Source organism: Hemicordylus capensis, chromosome 2, assembly GCF_027244095.1.
Source record: "Hemicordylus capensis ecotype Gifberg chromosome 2, rHemCap1.1.pri, whole genome shotgun sequence".
NCBI lineage: Eukaryota > Metazoa > Chordata > Lepidosauria > Squamata > Cordylidae > Hemicordylus > Hemicordylus capensis.
In genome coordinates this window covers 224,765,175-224,783,454 of record NC_069658.1, presented here as the reverse complement: position 1 = coordinate 224,783,454, position 18,280 = coordinate 224,765,175, and the positions used below count along the sequence as shown (strand labels likewise).

The 18,280-nt window shown below is 47.8% G+C and overlaps 2 protein-coding genes across 4 annotated transcripts in view; one reads left to right on the top strand and one right to left on the bottom strand.

Moving 5' to 3' along the window:
* The window catches only part of SPPL2B (signal peptide peptidase like 2B), a 43,133-nt gene extending 35,872 nt beyond the window's left edge, over window positions 1–7,261 (bottom strand). For all 3 annotated transcript variants that reach the window (XR_008316356.1, XM_053297029.1, XM_053297028.1), the window contains exons 1-3: window positions 7,132–7,261; window positions 534–653; window positions 194–376 (exon numbers count right to left, since the gene is read on the bottom strand). Coding sequence is in view for 2 of the 3 variants with exons in the window: in XM_053297029.1 (XP_053153004.1) it covers window positions 194–376; window positions 534–653; window positions 7,132–7,200 (372 nt within the window). In the remaining variant the exon portion in view is untranslated. The remainder of the gene's footprint in view (window positions 1–193; window positions 377–533; window positions 654–7,131) is intronic.
* On the top strand, window positions 7,245–13,439 carry LSM7 (LSM7 homolog, U6 small nuclear RNA and mRNA degradation associated). The gene is made up of 5 exons (XM_053297030.1): window positions 7,245–7,392; window positions 7,930–8,069; window positions 10,167–10,257; window positions 12,482–12,553; window positions 12,658–13,439. The coding sequence occupies exons 2-5, from the start codon at window positions 8,046–8,048 to the stop codon at window positions 12,798–12,800; spliced, it is 330 nt and encodes a 109-aa protein (XP_053153005.1). The 5' UTR covers window positions 7,245–7,392; window positions 7,930–8,045; the 3' UTR covers window positions 12,801–13,439.
* Window positions 13,440–18,280: the final 4,841 nt, after the last annotated feature.

Sequence of the window (18,280 nt, the reverse complement as noted above, 5' to 3'; positions counted from 1 at the left end):
CAAGCAGGGGTCTCTCCCAGCCCTACCTGGCCATGCTGCCAGGGACTGAACCCAGGATCTGCTGCATGCAAAGCACACATTCCTCCACTGAGGCCTGATAAGAAGGGAGCACCAGGACAGAAGAGATGGAGAGGGAGGAGGACTGAGTCCCTCCCTCCCTCAGGCCTCCCTCGCAATGCCAGAACTGACTTACCAGCCTCTCCCGACTGACAATCAGCAGCCCCCGAGCCCCGTTGATCTGCGCCAGTCTGACTTTCTCATAGAAGGTGCAGTTGCCCCGCATCACCATAGGGATCATATTGCTGAAGCCCCCGTCGGGGACATCAGAAGGTGAGCACAAAACAGACACCGTCTGGTCCTGCAGCTGCAAGAGAGACTAGGGAGGAGAAGGAGAACGAGTGAGAGACATCTATCGGAGGGCGACAGAAGCCTTAAAAGCTTCTGTTGGGCCTGGGCCCAAGTTGGGTCCCCATCCTGGGGCCGCGGGAAAGGGCAGGCTAAGCACATGTCTCGGGAAGCAAGCAACAACTCACCGCTTTGCCCAGATCATGGGGGAGGTGGGCCCACAGGGAGTTGAAGAGGATACAGTAATCCTTGCCTTTGGTGCTCCCTTTCTCCGAGAAGACATGGACCATGCCAAATTCACAGGAGACCTGGAAACACGCAAGAAAGATTGGGTTGCTGTCACTCATGCCCTGCTCACATCCAGACTCGTCCACGGTCACATGTTCTACAGAGGAATGCCTCCAAAGTGGGTTTGGGAGCTGCGGCCAGTCCAGGACGCAGCCAGACAAGTGGGGACCAATCCTGCCACGTCACTTCACTGGCTGACAGTTGGTTTCCAGGCCTCATTCAAAGTGGAAGAGGTGAGCTCCAGAGTCCCAAATGCTCTCTGCAGCCATCTAGAAACTCACTTGCCACCCCCAGCTCTCTGGCAAGCAGGACACCCAGCAGCACACGTATCTCATCACCAGAGGTCTCATTTCCATCCCATTTTTGAGCAGGTGAGAAACAGCAAGAATCCTTTCTGAGCAGTAGGAAAGGGGTCCCCCTGTTTCTTACCATCTCTATCTCCCAGTGCAAAGGACAGAAGATCCCTTTCTTTCCTAAGACCTTTGACTACAAAAAATGCCAAAAAAGTATCTGTGGGAAGAGAGGGGATTGGTGGTGACCACAAATAACAGCTAGCTAGTGAGCTAAACCTTAATGTGTGGATCCCTTGCTCTCCTTAAGGCCTGTTCACAGCGACCAGAGCCTGTGATCTGAGACAGTCTACTGGGGCCAGCGTGGTGTAGTGGTTAGAGTGCTGGACTAAGACAAGGAAGACCCGAGTTCAAATCCCCATTCAGCTATGATACTTGCTGAGGACCTCTGGGCCAGTCACTTATCTCTCAACCTAACCTATTTCACAGGGTTGTTGTGAGGAGAAACATAAGTATGTAGTACGTGGCTCTGGGCAACTTGAAGGAAGAGCGGGATATAAAAAATGTAGATGATAATGATAATAATCATCATCTCTTCACTGAAGCCTCTGGGATATCCGCTCAGTTAATGCTGGGTATCTTCTTCAGATGGGTGTGGGGGGGTAGGGAGAAATGCAATTCTGCAAGCAATATGCAAAGGTGGAAATATGACTCTGTGACCAAACTGGGGTGCGGTGCAGTCCTGAGCATCTCAGTCGGGGGGGGGGGGGCGGAATCTTGCCCCTAGCCAGAGTCTTTGTTCTAAACCAGGAGCAATTGTTCTGAACAAGAGCAATTCTCCTCTTCAAGCAAGACCCTGCTTAGCACTTCTGCAAGTGGTTCTCCAGCTATTAAAGCAAATACAAATCCACTGGCCAGCTCACCAGTGGCAAGTGCCACCATCCCTCTGGCAAGCAGGACACCCCCTCACCACACAGATCTCCTCACCAAAGGTCTCGTTTCTACTGCCACTTCTGAGAAGGAATCCTTTCTGAGCAGCAGGAGAGGACTCCCAGCATTTCTTACCATCTCCACATCCCATTGCAAATGAGAGAAGACCTGCTTCTCTCCTAAGCTTTCTGCCTGTGTGCCAGAAAAGGATCAGGGAAGGGAGAGGATTGGTGGCAGCCACAAATAATGGCTGACTAGTGAACTCAGCCTAAATTTGTGAATATCTGTATTTAAACCAGACAAACTAAACAAGTGGTTGGGGAGGAGCATGTTTTCCATGCATTCAAATGTTCCCCTGATCTTGAGAGACAATTTTCTTTTATTTTTTAAAGGAAAGCTCTAGGGAGAAAGATTGTGTGTATATTTTGTGTGCAAATCTTGAGAGAAACAGAGCAGTCAAAGCTCATGCCTGAGATGCACGTCCGTTTCTCCCTCCCAAACTCCTCCGTTCACATCTAGACTCACCTTTATCTCCCCATCTCCCTAACTCTCAAGGGAGCAGCAGAACCCTGCCATTAGGGCTTACTGGTGGCTCACTAGTATAGCATCTGCTTTGCATGCAGAAGGTCCCAAGTTCAATCCCTAGCAGCTTCAGCTAAGGCTGGGAGAGATTCCTGCCTTAAACCCTGGAGAGCTACTACCAATCAGTGTAGACAGTGCTGAACTAGATGGACCAATGGCCTGACTCCAAATAACTCCTATGCTCCTATTTTATATACCCACCTGACTCCTATGTTCCTATGTTATTTGCCCCCCCACACAGCCACTGGGTAAAGGCTGCAGGGGTGGCATGCAACCCAGGGGGTGAAGAGCTTGAACCACCAAACAGGAAGCCATGGGTCTCACCAGAGCCATGAACTTTCTGTAAGGTGCTCTAAAAGTGAACCACACCCCAGGCTTGCAATGTACAGATCCTAGTTTCCCTGTATCTCAGGATTATGGAGATAACATTGTCTGTGAAGGACAAACATGAAGAAGGAAGTGAAACGTTTACAGGTGATAAACAAAGAACAACTGCTCAGCTCCTACGTCACCTTTGTCTTCTCTCCAAAGGGACTGTGTCCAACCCCACAGAAATAGCACAAATAGGGAGCAGGGGTCAGGATTGCAGTTCTAGCATGGTAAGGAGTTGATCACAACACACCTAGCTACCTTCAACAAGCTAAAGTCTTCAGGGCTGGATGAACAGAAAGCAGCTGACAGAATTCCCCAAGTTATTTTTGTTGGCAAACTGGTCAAATGTGGGCTAGGTATTACCATCAGGTAGATTCACAAGCGACTGGAAAATCATACTCCAGGAATGCCCATCAATGACTCCTCATTGAACCAGAGGGAGGATTCATGTGAGGTGCCTCTTGCTAAAGCTGGGATGTGAAGTCAAGACTCGACTCCAGACCAGTATTTCCTCTAACAGGGACTCCCAGATGCTGTTGACTACAACTCCCATAATCCCCAAGCAAAAGCCATTGCAGCTGGGGATTCTGGGAGTTCAACAACACCTGGGAATCCCAGCTAGAGGGAACACTGGGCCAGACCTATCACTGCAGGTGAGTGAGCAGACCATTCTGCAAGTGGGGCTGAGGAAGACTCTCTCTGCCCGAGCCTTGCCAGTCAGAGCAGCCTCTTTGCTTGGAGAGCAGCTGCCAGTCAGAATAGACAAGACAGGTGTTGACTGGATCCAGGAATCAACAACTAATGCAGAGAGGCAGCACATCCATTTCATACATGGGGGAAATCAAGACTGTGCCACCTCAAAGAGCCAGGCAGAGGTCTGGATCAGGACATGGGGCAGAACCCACTCCTTTCCTCAGGAATGACACATGGGGTGGGGGTTCCTGTCAACAGGGGCAAGAAGCCAGATTACCCCTCCGGGTTGACCCAAAGGAAAGCTACTCTTCCCTTTCCCTCCTGTTATGGAAGGTAATGGTGGTGGATTATAGAGATGAATCCAAGCCTGTGGGAAAACAAGGGGGAACTATGTGGAAATAAGGAGCTACTATCTCACTAATTAAGGCTGAAAGGCATTTAGTACAGGCACCCAATTAAATGCCTCCAAAGAACTTTGTGGCGGATTCAGGATTAGTTAGCATTAGAAAGTAAGAATGTCCAAAGAGCTGGGCTCCTAAATCACACCAAGGTGAGTCCACTGAGTCCAGCATTGTTTCCAACAGTGAACAATCAGATCCTTCCACAAGTAGGAAATGAAGGCAAGAACTCCTCCCCTGACACTTGCCTCTCAACTGGCACTTGGAAGGTAGGCTGCCTCGGACATGGAAGTACCATTTCACAATTGCAACGAATATCCAATGCTACACCTCTCGTAATCCCATTTTAGCAGCAGAAGAACCCTGCAGCATCCTACTTCCCACAGCAGCCAATCAGACACTTCCAAGAAGCCCACCAACGGGGCAAGAAGGCAAAAACTCCGGCCCTGCCATCTGCCTCCCACCGATTAGTACTGAGAAATAGACTGCTTCTGCACAAGGAGGCTCTAGATCACAGTTTCTCAACCACCGGTCCCTGGACCGCTGCCGGTCCGCAAAGGGTTGAGTGCCGGTCCCTGACTAGGAGTCAAACACACACACCTCCACAACTGTAAGCAAGGCACTCACTTCCTCAATTTTGCACATGGCACGGAAGAAGAAGAGGAGGAGTATCACGGAGGCGCGGGACCCTGCTTCCGCCTTGCCTCCCCATGCTGCTGAGATCTTCCTACAGCTATCTTATTCCCTATCTTTACAGCTTCAAACTGTATGCGGTGCGGGGGCATGGAGGAAAAGATATGGCAGTGGGCGCCACTTGAAGGGCTGCTGGTTCTTGCATGCTCATTGTCTGCAGCCAAAGATTGATTGATTGATTGAAACCCAGGTGCCTAGTGCGGCCAAGGTGCCTTGAGAGGGAACGCTGTTTCCCTCTTGCATCGGTGGGGTGTTGTGGTCCCTCGGCCCCCTGTAACCCCCTGGTCTGCACCGCCGGTGGAAGATGGCGGTCCCTTTTGTGACCATGCCAAGGGGTAGAATCTCTGGCTGGGATCATGCCGTGGTGAGGGCTAAGCGGCGGAGGGAGGGAGGAGGGCCGCCCTGGCTCCGGCTTTGCAGAAACCTTCCTCAGGGGAGGGGGAGCAAGCACGCGTACCAAGGAGGGCTAAGTGGCAGAGGGAGGCGGCATGGTGTGGGGCAGAGGCAAGAACTATTTTGTGCATTCATGCAAAAGGGTCATTGGATGAATGGCACTGGAATGAAGTGATCCTGGGGATTTGATGCCCAGCGTGGTTCATGTCTGATCCCAACCGATTTAAAACCAGCTGCCTGTTGTAGCCAAGGCACCTTGAGAGGAAACGCTGTTTTCTTCTTGCATTGTTGGAGCATTGTGGTCCCTCAGCTCCCAATAATCCTCTGGTCTGCACCGCCGGTAGAAGACGGCAGTCCCCTTTATGACCTCGCGGGGTCAGGAGGGGGACAGCCTCTGGCCGGGATCATGCCGCGGTGAGAGCTAAGTAGTGGAGGGAGGGAGGAGGGCTGCCTTGGCTCGCCTTGCAGCTACGCACGGTCAGCATGTGGGACCATGTGAGCTGCATGGCCCCCAAGGCAGGCTGGCGTGATTGGCGCATGCAGGGGAGTTGGGAAGGGGGCACAGAGGCACACACTGTGAGAGGATGGAGGAACACCTGCTATACTCTGGTGCGCAAGCACAGGGGCGGCAGCTCTTGGACACAGGCGACCTTCCAAGCGCGGTCTGGTGCACCATTGCCTCGCCCACCCTGAACAGTGCCTCGTCTCCCCACCGAGGAAGATAAGGCATCCACCACTACAACACCCCACGCCTCCGCCATCTCAGAATCGCCCCCTTCCCCTTAATGCCAGGTCCCCACCACTCTTCTTCACATTTTATTTCACCATTTTAAAAAACCCATTCCCAGCGCCTGCCACGTAACGGGTTTTAAGGAGTTTTGGAGTTGCTGTGCGGGTTTCATTAGGTCCACCTCACAAAGTGCACATCTAAGAGCAGGATCCAGATCAAGCCAGGTGATCATGACCAAGCAGCATTGACACAAATGAGAGATGACTAAATTAATTTCAGTGGGTGGTCCTGACTGATGTTGTCTTGATGCGGCCCTGCGACTACACAACTCCTGCTAAAACTCCACCTCCATTGTGAGAGGTTTAAACTGTAGACTTTGGGCTCTACAGACAACTTGCCCACTCTCCTCTCCTCACCTCCTTTTTGCTTTGCTTGACATCCAGCCTGATGAAGAGTTTTGGGGAATTCAAAAGCTTGCTTGTCTGTTGTTTTTGTTGGCCCCATGTAGCTTTTGAATTTTTCTAATGGCCCAACATCCCCTCTCCATTGAGTAATCACAAGCACCCCCTCCCTGCACACACTGAAGACATACTGGAGACATATTTGTTCACCCAGGCTTTTAGATTCAGGGGTTCTCAACCTTGAGTCCCCAGATGTTGGTGGACTTCAACTTCCATAATCCCCAGCCATAATGGCCAAATGCCATTGTGGTTGGGGGTTATGGGAATTTAAATCCACCAACATCTGGGGACCCAAGGTTGAGAACCCTTAATATTCCATGTTTGCAAAAGATTCCCAATTTAAATATTTTAATGCTTATATTATTTTAATTATAAACTGCCCAGAGATGCAAGTTCTGGGCAGTATAGAAGTCTGTTAGACAGACAGACAGACATACGGACATAAACTTGATACCCCTTTACTAACTTCTGGTCCGGGAAACTGTGCATGAAGAATATAGTGGTCCCTGAAACTCTGCTCGAAGAATTTAGTGTACTCCAAAAAAGTTGAGAAACACTGCTCTAGATGCACACTATGCCTAGGTGTAGCCACCGAACCGCCCCTTCTACAGACGTGTCTAATCTCATCTTAAGGCCATCTGCACTAGCTTCAAGACTACACGAGCAGGGCTTGCTTTATCTTTGAAACCCGTACCTTCGTGGTTTCAGGGCTGCGAATAATAATAAAAAAACTTTATTAACGTCTCATATAAATAAGAGAACGCTGCAGCCTTGAGCCCATTAAACAGATGGGGAAAACTGGGGGGGAGGGGGAGGAGCCAGGCTCCCCTCCTCCACCCGCCCCTCCCTTCCTCCCGTTCCGACTCGAAGGAAGACTGGAAACAACCCCAGCCCAGCCCAGCCCAGCCCAGCCCTCTCGTGCACACTTTCCCTCGGGGTGGGGCAGCCTGCATCACCTGGGCGATCAAGAGCGACACCAGCAACCACGACGCGAGCAGAACCAGCCGCCCCGAAGTAGCCGCCATCGCTGCTTCCACCTCTCGTCCTGGCTAGAGTCAGGAAGGAAGAAGAAGGAAAAAATAACTTCCGGTCCTGGCAGGAAGTGGGCCTCTGGTTACCCAGCAACACGACCCGGAAGCTGTTCCTGTCTCTTCCCCCCGCCTTCCGATTTGCTGTAGCGAGAGGACGAGGGACGGAGGTCTGGCAGGAGCTGCTAAGTAAAACAACCTCAAAACCACCCGTCCTGCGCCCTTCTCTCTATGCTCTCTTGCTCTCTCTCATAGGCTGATTCCCTTAAATATTTCTTTATGTGTATTTATTTGACATGTTTATATCGCACATTTCGACACATAAGAGAATACAATATATAAAGCGATAGACCGCCGCGGTTCCTCTGAGCGGTATATCACAGTCTCAGACAAAGCCACAGTCTCAGACAAAGCCTTCCAACGGCATCGGAGGGCAGCCTTGTACCACGGAGTTGCCGAGGCCTAGAGTGGCCTAGGCTTGACAGTTTAAGACCATAGAGATAAGAAAGGAGTAGAGTGACGCGCAGGGGTTCCTCCTGTCCGTCAATGGGAGTCGCCTCTGACACGGCTGCTCTCTGGGCTACTTCGAGGGTGCTGCCCCGTGTATGCACCGGGACCGGCTCGTTCCTTCTCTGCGTTTTTGCTTCTACTTCTGTTGGGAACTGGAAGACTTGATTGTGCCCGCGTCACTCTAGGCTTTCGTTTCTCTCTCCCCCTCGCTCTCAGGTGACAGGAGCGAAAGGGGCGGGACTGGTAGCGTAATCGCTGGACGCCGATTGGAGAAAAGGTGGCGGCAGGAAGCCGGAAGTAACGTTAGGGAGCGAGCGAGGCTAGAGGGTGGGATGCCGGTGGAAAGCAATATGGCGGTGAGTAGAAAGGCGGAGCGGGAGGTTGGAGGCACAGCAAAGTTACGATAAACGAGGCGCGGCTGCCACTCGTCTCCACATGCAAATATATTTACGTTTTTATTGCTCCATTAAGTAATGGTATTAAGTTTCTACTTATATGTAAGCGCAAGTTTAGTCAAATGAAGGAGGCATTGGTTCTTGTGTAAGTATCAGCGAGGCAGCCTCTCGCGCACTTATGCAAATTCACACGGGCGTGTCTGGAGCTGCGTAGCCAAACTTATTCCTGAGATGTTGCTTATCTTGTGTATATGCAAGTCTGTTCAGATAATAGTCGGTGTCTCTGGTCTGCAGATAACAGACTTATTTAGACAGTGCTAAGTGGGGGAGAGGTATTCTTTGCTCATATTTATTTAATTAATTTATTATACCTTTAAACTGCTTAACACAGAGATCTCAAGGCAGTGTATATATTCAGACGAAACATGGGTAGACTTATCTCCGTCCCCTCTCAGAGCTTCCTGGTAGGCATTTGAAGGGCTTCTCATGGGTGGCCTTTTCCTCAAGGGCATCACCAACTGGTGCTTGGTGCTGTACCCATGAGGGATGGAAGTGGCACAAACAGGCTGGTGAGTGGAATGAAAATCATCCTGGTGGGATCAAAGTATGTTGTGAGGCCTTGAAAAGGTGGCTGGTCTGTCACTACCCCACCCCCCACCCACATCTCCTGGTCTGATAGAAAATGGAAGGAAAATGGACACCCTATTATTATTATTATTTTATTATTGAGGTAATAATTCTTATGTTCCAGGGTTGTTGCAAAGATGATACCAAAACAATAAATGCAAAGCTCTTTCAACACTCAAAAATGCTATTCATATGGTATTTTTGTTTGTTTATATTTCACCTTTCTGTCAAAAAGAGTCTAGAAGATATCTGGCCATCCTGTTTCTCATGGAGGGATCCCAGTAGCCTGTTTATCTTAGGGTGCTGTTCTTCAGTGCAAGGCCCAGGAGCCAGTGGTGGCCTTCATTGACCCTGTCTTGTTTATTAGGCCTGTGCAAAGCTTCAGCTGAAGCCAAACACTCTGCACAACTCCCCTGATACAGAGGCGACTGTACCAACTGTTCAATCCTGCACTTTTCCCACCCTTTAAGGGAAATGGAATCCTCTCAGATCCTGGCGCCATCTTGGAAGGTGCACATGAAACAGTGGGAAGTGTAGTCCTCCTCCGCACTTGACGAATAGAGCTCTGTGTATAAAGCACTGGGAAGGACCACCCTTCCCAGAAATTCATGTGCGCTTCTGAGATAGTGTTTGGGCTTAACAGGACTCTTTTTCTCTTAAAGGCTAACCCTGCACTGGGAAAAGCTTCTGGTTAAAGAGGTCAGCACAGTGGGGCTCTCACAATGGGAGGTGTGTGTTTGTTTTTTTAAACCAAAGTGGTTCCTACTTGAAAAATAGTGCATATCACTGTCTTAGGCAGTGTCTAGGGTGAGGAAGGCAATATGCTATTTATTTTTCACCTGTCTTAAAGGGATCTGAGGTAAACAAGGTGGGGGGGGAATATCTCTGATCATCCTGGACCCTTTGGACAGGTGACTGTTGAAGAAACTTCATCAGTGGAATCTCCTGGCTCAAGGAGATTGAAATTGATTGCCGGGAAATCTAGGACCAACAAACGGAAGTACTTTTTCACACAACCCATAATCCACTTGTGGAATTCTCTGCCACAAGATGTGGTGACAGCCAACAACATGGATGGCTTTAAGAAGGGTTTGGATAGCTTCATGGAGGAGAGGTCTATCAGTGGCTACTAGTCTGGTGGCTCTAAGCCTTCTCCAGCCTCAGAGGCAGGATGCCTCTCAGTACCAGTTGCAGGAGAGTAACAGCAGGAGAGAGGGCATGCCCTCAACTCCTGCTTGTGGCTTCCAGCAGCATCTGGTGGACCACTATGCAAAACAGGATGCTGGACTAGATGGGCCTTGGGCTTGATCCAGCAGGGCTGTTCTTATGTAAGGAGCAGAGAGCGTTTTAGATAATCTTCTGAGTCTCTGAACTCTTTATAATGCAAGCTGGACGTTGGGCTCATGAGTCCCCTTTTTGCTTCTGCTCTAGGACAAAGAGAAGAAGAAGAAGGAGAGCATTTTGGATCTCTCCAAGTACATTGACAAAACCATCCGTGTCAAGTTCCAGGGTGGACGAGAAGGTAAGGCCAGCTTGAGCTGCTCTTCCTTTGCTGTTCACTTTGTGCGTGCTTGTGCCACTCTTTTCTCATAGAATCTCTTGATAAGAATGTCAGAAGAGCCCTGCTGGGTCAGGCCCTGATGGATTCGGGATGCTGGGCTAGGTGGCTCCAACATTTGCCAACCAGATGTCTCCAGGAAGCCCACAAGAAGGCATGAAGGCGATAGCCTCTCCCAAGCAACTTGTTTAGAGACAGATCGCCTCTAAACAAGGAGGTCCCAAACAGCTATCTTGACTTAGCCAGTGACTGGTCTCACTTCCATGAATTTGTATATCTCCTTTTAATGAGAGGCAATTCTCTTCTGGTGTCACAAAACATGTGTTCCAGACCTTTACAGTAGAAACACCTTTAACTGCAAGACATTCCCCCAAGGAATTGTTTTGCAAAGATGCTGAGAATGTTCTTTGCCCACCACTGGGGCAGAGGCAGAAAACAAGCTGCAGATGTGGTGCTTGCTGCTCCTGTTCCCCACCCCACCCCTGACCATCTATCCCACCACCACCTTGCCCAAGCCCAGAGGACTGTTAAATTGCCCAGTTGGGGGTTGAATTCTGCAACTTGGGGAGTTCAGTCCCCAGCCGGATGAATTATCTGCCTGCTGGGCTCACGGCAGGGAAGATGAGAATGGCAGCCAGGGTGAACTGTCCTTCCGTCCTGAAAGGTGCGCATGGAACGCTAGCAGGTGTACTGTTTTTAACACATTTTTATACTGCCCCATACACAAGTCCCAATAGCTCTGGAATGTGAGAAGCATTTTGGCTGATTATTCTTATGTGAGGTGAAATGCATGAGATAAGTACAGTGATAATTTATACCAGCAATAATGGGTTACAGTACAGTCTTTCCAGCTGAACTCAGTTACTTAATATACATAATGAGATGATAAATCCCAGCCTTGGTTCATGCCTGAATGAATAGAATCAAATTTCCAGATAAATTCTAGTTCAGTAGTTTCCAGCTGAAATCTCCTTTTGTAGTTTCTTTGCTGGAAAATTGTGAATTTCAGCTCAGCAGTAGAATTTATTATATTTCTATACAACCCCATCCAAAGGCTCTGAGCGGTGTACAAGTAAAAAAACAAAGGCAAACACTACTTAAAACAATGTAAAAACAAATTTTAAACAATTCAGAATCCTTTAAAACCAATTAAAATGCTTAAATAATTAAAAAACCTTGGAGGGCCCGGCCAAACAAGTAAATCTTTAGGGCTCTCTTAAAAGTCAATGACAAATCCAAACTACAGATATCTGTTGGGAGTGCATTCCACAAACCAGGAGCAGCTACAGAGAGGGCCTGGTTCCGAGTTGCCACAAGATGTGCCAGTGGCAACTGGAGATGTACCTCTCTGGAAGACCTCAGCGTGTGAAGGGGATCATACAAAAGAAGGCGCACTCTAAAGTAACCTGGACCTAAGCCATTCAGGCCTTTAAAGGTAATAACCAGCACTTTGTATTTTGCCTGGAAACATATTGGCAGCCAATGCAACTGCTTGAAAACAGGCATAATGTGATCTCTCTGGGTTACCCCAGAGACCAGTCTGGCTGCCTCATTTTGGACTAACTGAAGTTTCCAAACTATGTACAAAGGCAGCCCCATGTAGAGCGCATTGCAATAGTCAAGCCTGGAGGTTACCAGCTGATGCACCACTGTTTTGAGATCATTCTCTTCAAGGAATAGATGCAGCTGTCGAATCAACCAAAGCTGATGGGAAGCGGTCTTGGCCATAGCCTCCACCTGAGATACAAGGGTGAGGCCTGGATCCAAGAGCACTCCCAAGCTGTGTACCTGTTCCTTCTGCGGGAGTGTAACACCATCCAGCACAGGAAGTTCTAGCTCATCCGTCAAATTCCAATCTCCCACAATAAGCACCAAATTCCAATCTCCCACAATAAGCACCTCATTGTTTAGTCTTTCCCAGTGCTTTCCCCATAGAACTCTATGGAGAGAGAGTGCTGGGAAAGACCACACTTCCCAGCAATCCTTGCATACCTTCCCAGATGGCACAGCTTGAGAGGACTCCATTTCCCTTAAAGGAGTCCCACCAGTGCTCGGGAAAGTGAAGCATTGCACGGAAGGTACAGTTGCCTCTGCATGGTGCCAGGGGAGTTCTGCAAAATATTTGGCTTGGCCTAAAGCTTTGCTTAGGGTTCCTCAACTTTTGCCTTTTTTCTCCCTCTTTCAATAGCCAGTGGTGTCTTGAAAGGATTTGATCCGCTCCTAAACCTTGTGTTGGATGGTACCATTGAGTATATGAGAGGTATGTATAAGGTCACACGAGCAAGGAAATGGAATGAAGGGGGATCTTGAAACTTCCTGCCTCTGGAGCTGCTATTTAGGGCTTTTTTGGGCTTTCCCTTTCAGATCCAGATGACCAGTACAAGCTCACCGAGGACACTCGTCAGTTAGGACTGGTGGTTTGCAGGGGGACCTCTGTGGTTCTCATTTGCCCACAGGATGGCATGGAAGCTATTCCCAACCCCTTCATTCAGCAACAAGATGGATAGCTGGGACTTTCTGCTGCAAAATCTGGACTGGAAAGGCCGGAAAAGGCCACTCCCCACCCCCAGAAGAAGCTTCTTTACATGGGGAGTTATTTTTTTACATTTCTTTTATACAAGAGGAGGATTTGTTGTTTGCTTTGCTTTTGTTTTTTACTATTTGTGGTTTGGCACTGTGTGTGGCAAGAAAACAGGCTTGGGGCTTAGGAGTGTCTTGACTCTCCTTGAGCAAGTTCCCTCTCATGCTGCTGGAAACCTTTGACTCAACTCCTGTTCTGAGATCCATACTCTTGGTAACCAGTGAAATAGCACAAGTAAGTTCAATAAAAGGATTACATAGGAGATTCCTGAGAATTGTTGGCCAGGCCAGACCAGGAACAAGAACTCCCCCAAACCAGCTTGCTCTTCTCTTCCTGGCACTTGAAGGAAATGTCGATCTTTCTTTTGAGGGTCTGAATTACTTTCTCCAAGTAAGGACATGGGCTAGGAAGAGAGAGCAGAGGTTAGCCACTCCCCTCAAGCTCTAAACAAGATGTCTAGGATTATTCTGTGTGAAAACTTAATAGTGGTGAATATCTCTCCTGCTGCTTATGTCTGGAATAAAATAATCCATGTATTCATAAATAAAATTGGTCCAAAAATTCACCACCTGTTCATATGATTGTGCTGCTTTGAAACTGGAAAGCTATCAGATGGTCCACATCAGACATACAACTAGGAACATCATTATTATTCACATTTATATCCTGCTCTTCCTCCAAGGAGCCCAGAGCGGTGTACTACATACTTAGGTTTCTCCTCACAACAACCCTGTGAAGTAGGTTAGGCTGAGAGAGAAGTGACTGGCCCAGAGTCACCCAGCAAATGTCATGGCTGAATGGGGATTTGAACTCGGGTCTTCCTGGTCCTAGTCCAGCTCTTATGGGTGGTGGGGGGAGATAAGGAAATTAATCTGGGATAACTTTTTTCCCTTTAGTACCCATCGTAGGAATATGGGCAGCTGCTTTAGACTGAGTTGGACCATTGGTCCAGCTAGTTCGGTTTTGTTTACACAGACTGACAGAGACTCCAAAGTTTCAGGAAGGAGTCCCTCCCAGCCGTACCTTGCACATGCCAGGATTGAACCTTGGACTTTTTGCATGCAAAGCAGATGCTCTACCACTGAGCTACGACCCCAGCCACTAAGGAATATCTTAAAGCAGACAGTGTTTACCTGTAGTCACCCATGTAACACTACATAAACTACATACATTTTCCTATGTAAATCACTTTGGGTACATTTATTGAAAAGCGGTATATAAATATTAGTTGTCATTGTCACTCATCCAAATGCAAACTAGGACAGAGCCTGCTCATCAACGGGGACAATTCATACTCTCTATCATAAGACCAGCTGTGGGGATCTCCTCTCTGTACAAACCACCAAATCTTTTTTTGTACAAAGAATAAGTTCAGCTTCATGTGGCACAGCTGAAGTTTAGATTTTGTAGTTGGTGTCTTTAAAAAACTCTTGTTTCAAGGGGTAGAATCACATGCCCATCAGGTGTCCTAAAACACATGTTTAGAATGGAGCACAAGGCCCTATAGACGGAAAGAATATAAACCTTTTATCATATGATCTCCAACTCCAGTCACTTTCTCCATACACTAAAAGGCCCCAAGCTTTCCTTGTAGGGAAGGTGCTCTAGCCCCCTTCATTGTTTTGCTTGCCTTTTTCCAGCATTACAAATACCCTGTTCTGAGGTTGGACAGTAAGAACTCTATGCAGAATGTTTCCACATTCAGCCCCATCCTGAATGTATACAATGAACTTGTGAATTGGCTTTCTGTTTTAGTTTCCTCCCTTTTCCTAATGATTCCTAACCTTGAGTTTCTACTGCTGCTGCCACCACATGATTGCACGCCAAACTTCCTCTGCAATCCAGACCACCAAAAAAGAGGTGGCTGCAGAACAGGTGCTGATAGATGACTCAAGTGAGCAAGCCAACCCATGTCAGAAAGCAAGCTTAATTGCTCCTGCTCTTGCTTAGACCTTCTTGTCTGCCCCATAATACAGGTAGTATAGCTTGGGGGGAATGCAGGTTTTATGTGGGCTGAAGTCTAAGCAGCAAGACAAGAATAAAGCACTTGTAAATTGAGTGTGTGTTGAGTCCCAGATCCTCTGTATCCAGATAACTTGCTTTGTGCATAAGAATCCCACATTCTGCACACTTGTCTACTAGGTTCTTAATGCAGCATGCAAAGTAACAGTGTTGCTGTTCATAATTATATACTTTGAGTCCAGCATGTGCTTTGTGAATTGGGGCTATGCAAGACCCAATGTTGTTTATTTATTTCCCCAAATATTTATGTACCATAAGAACAGGCCTGCTGGCTCAGGCCATCTAGTCCAGCATCCTGTTTCTCACAGTGGCCCACCAGATGCCTCTGGGAAGCCCACAGGCAAGAGCTGAGGGCATGCTCTTCTGGCTTGCTGTTACTACCTTGCAACTGGTATTGAGAGGCATCTTGCCTCTGAAGCTGGAGGTGGCCTATTGCCCTCAGACTAGTAGCCATTGATAGATATGTCCTCCATGAATTTATCTAAAGCCCTCCAGGCTGTTGGGTGTCACCCCACTTTGAAAGTACTTCCTTTTGTCGCTCCTAAATCTCTTGGCAATCAGTTTCATGGGATGACTCCTGGTTCTTCTGTTATGAATGAGGGAGAAAAATGTCTATCCACTTTCTCCACACAATGCATGATTTTATAGACCTCTATCATGTCTCCCCTCAGTTGTCTTTTTTCTAAATTAAAAGCCCCAGGTGTTGTAGCCTTGCCTCATAAGGAAGGTGCTCTAGGCTCCTGATCATCTTAGTTGCCCTCTTCTGCACCTTTTCCAGTTCAACAATGTCCTTAAGATATGGTGATCAGAACTGCTCGCAGTACTCCAAATGTGAGAGCCAGCGTGGTGTAGTGGTTAGAGTGCTGGACTAGGACCGGGGAGACCCGAGTCCAAATCCCCATTCAGCCATAAAACTAGCTGGGTGACTCTGGGCCAGTCACTTCTCTCTCAGCCTAACCTACTTCACAGGGTTGTTGTGAAAGAGAAACTCAAGACTCTGGGCTCCTTGCAGGAAGAGTGGGATATAATAATAATAATAATAATTAATGTGACCACACCAACATTTTGTATAAGGGCATTATCTATATTTATTTATTTAATTTATATATTGCTCTTCCAAAATGGCTCAGGGTGGTTTACAACAAATAAAAACAAAGTCAATTCAACAGTTAAAATCAAAACTAAATCAAAAAATTAAAATCATGTAAACATTAAAAAAAACATTAACATTAAAATAATTTAAAACCAACATTAAAAATTAAAACCATAAATCGAATTAAAAGCCTGGGTGAATAAATGCGTCTTCAGTGCCTTTTTAAAAACTGCCAGAGATGGGGAGGCTCTTATTTCAACAGGGAGCGCATTCCAAAGTCCAGGGGCAGCAATGGAGAAGGCCCGTTCCCGAGTAGCCACCAGACGCGTTGGTGGCAACTGCAGGTGACCCTCTCTAAATGATCTCAACAGGTGGTGGGGCTTATGGTGAAGAAGACGTTCTCTTAGATACCCAGGGCCTAAACTGTTTAGGGCTTTATAGGTAATAAACAGCACCTTGTATTTTGCCTGGAAACGTATCAGCAACCAGTGTAATTCTTTCAACACAGGAGTGATATGGTCTCTCCTAGATGATCCAGAGACCAACCTGGCCACTGCATTCTGAACCAACTGCCGTTTCTGGACTATGTACAAAGGCAGACCCACGTAGAACTCATTGCAGTAATCCAGCCTAGAGGTTACCAGCATATGGACCACCGTTTTGAGGTCATTCATCTCAAGAAACGGACGAAACTGGCGTATCAGCCGAAACTGATAAAAAGCACCTCTGTCCACCGCCTCTACCTGGGACACCAGGGCTAGATGGCCCAAAGGTCTGACTTAGTATAAGTCAGCTTCCTATGTTCCATATGAGAAAAAGCAACCATGGGGTACCTTACAATTGTGCAACCATCTGAATCTCTGGGTCTTCTATGCACAAAGGGTGAGTGAGTGGGTGTCTGTCTGTCTGTGTGCACATGTGCACTAGGCTGATTTCTCTGATATGCTAGTTATACAGATATGGGGAAGATTTATGTTGGGAGGAGCCTTTTGTGATGTGAGCTTGCAGTGAGAGGTGACACAGCTGAAACAGTTTGGCCACCTCCCAGAGGCTAGTGTTTCTCATTTGGGCTCAGCGCCACCATCCCTCCCAACCCAGCACCCACCACAGTTCCACAGCAGAGCATACAGCCATGCATATGGAATCTGCTGTGGCATGCAAAGGTCTGTGGACTGCAGCAAGGATCCAATGCAGGCATGAGATGTCTCTGACTTTCTCCTAAGGCAGGGGAAGCCAACATAGGGATATATCCTTAGGAACATAGAGATATAGGAGGCTGCCTTATACCATTGGACCATTAGTCCATCTAGCTCAGTATTGTTTACACAAACATAAGAACAGCCCTGTTGGATCAGGCCCAAGGCCCATCTAGTCCAGCATCCTGTTTCGCACAGTGGCCCACCAGATGCCACTTGAAGCCCACAGCAGGAGTTGAGGGCATGCCCTCTTCTCCTGCTGTTACTCCCCTGCAACTGGTACTCAGAGGCATCCTGCCTTTGAGGCTGGAGGTGGCTTGTAGCCCTCCGACTAGTAGCCGATGATAGACCTCTCCTCCATCTAGTTATCCAAACCCCTCTTCAAGCCATCCAGGTAGCTGGCTGTCACCACATCTTGTAGCAGAGAATTCCACAAGTTGATTATGCGTTGTGTGAAAAAATACTTCTGTTTGCTGGTCCTAAATTTCCCGGCAATCAATTTCATGGGATGACCCCTGGTTCTCATGTTATGTACACTAACAGGCAACGAATTCCAAAAGGTTCCAGGCAGGAGTCTCTTCCAGCCCCTCCTGGAGATATATTTTTGTTAAATTTGTTAAATTTATACCCCACCTTTCATTAAGAAAATCCCAAGGTGGCTCACAATAAAATTTAAAAACAAGATTATTAAAAAGACACATTAAAACACTGAGCTAAAAAATATAAAACCAAATCTCATTTAAAAAAAATTAAAACACAAATTTGATTAAAAAAAAAAATTAAAACATGCCACCAGGGAGTGAGTGAACCTAGGACCTTTTGCATGCAAAACAGATGACCTACCATGCTCTGTCACTGAGCTATGGCCCCCATGCCCAATGCTCTACCCTTAAGCTGTGGTTCCTCCCCAATCCAGAGCTGGTCTTGTGATAGCAAGCATGACTTGTCCCCTTAGCTAAGCAGGGTCCACCCTGGTTGCTTATGAATGGGAGACTACATGTGTGAGCACTGTAAGATATTCCACCCGGGATGGAGCTGCTCTGGGAAGAGAATGTAGGTTCCAAGTTCCCTCCCTGGCATCTCCAAGACAGGGCT

Bases quoted from the DNA above. Each gene is read 5' to 3' on its own strand.
- LSM7 (XM_053297030.1), top strand. From the start codon at position 8,046: ATGCCGGTGGAAAGCAATATGGCG. The intron at 10,258-12,481 runs GTAAGGCCAGCT...CTCTTTCAATAG, and splicing joins GTTCCAGGGTGGACGAGAAG to CCAGTGGTGTCTTGAAAGGA. The intron at 12,554-12,657 runs GTATGTATAAGG...TTTCCCTTTCAG, and splicing joins TACCATTGAGTATATGAGAG to ATCCAGATGACCAGTACAAG.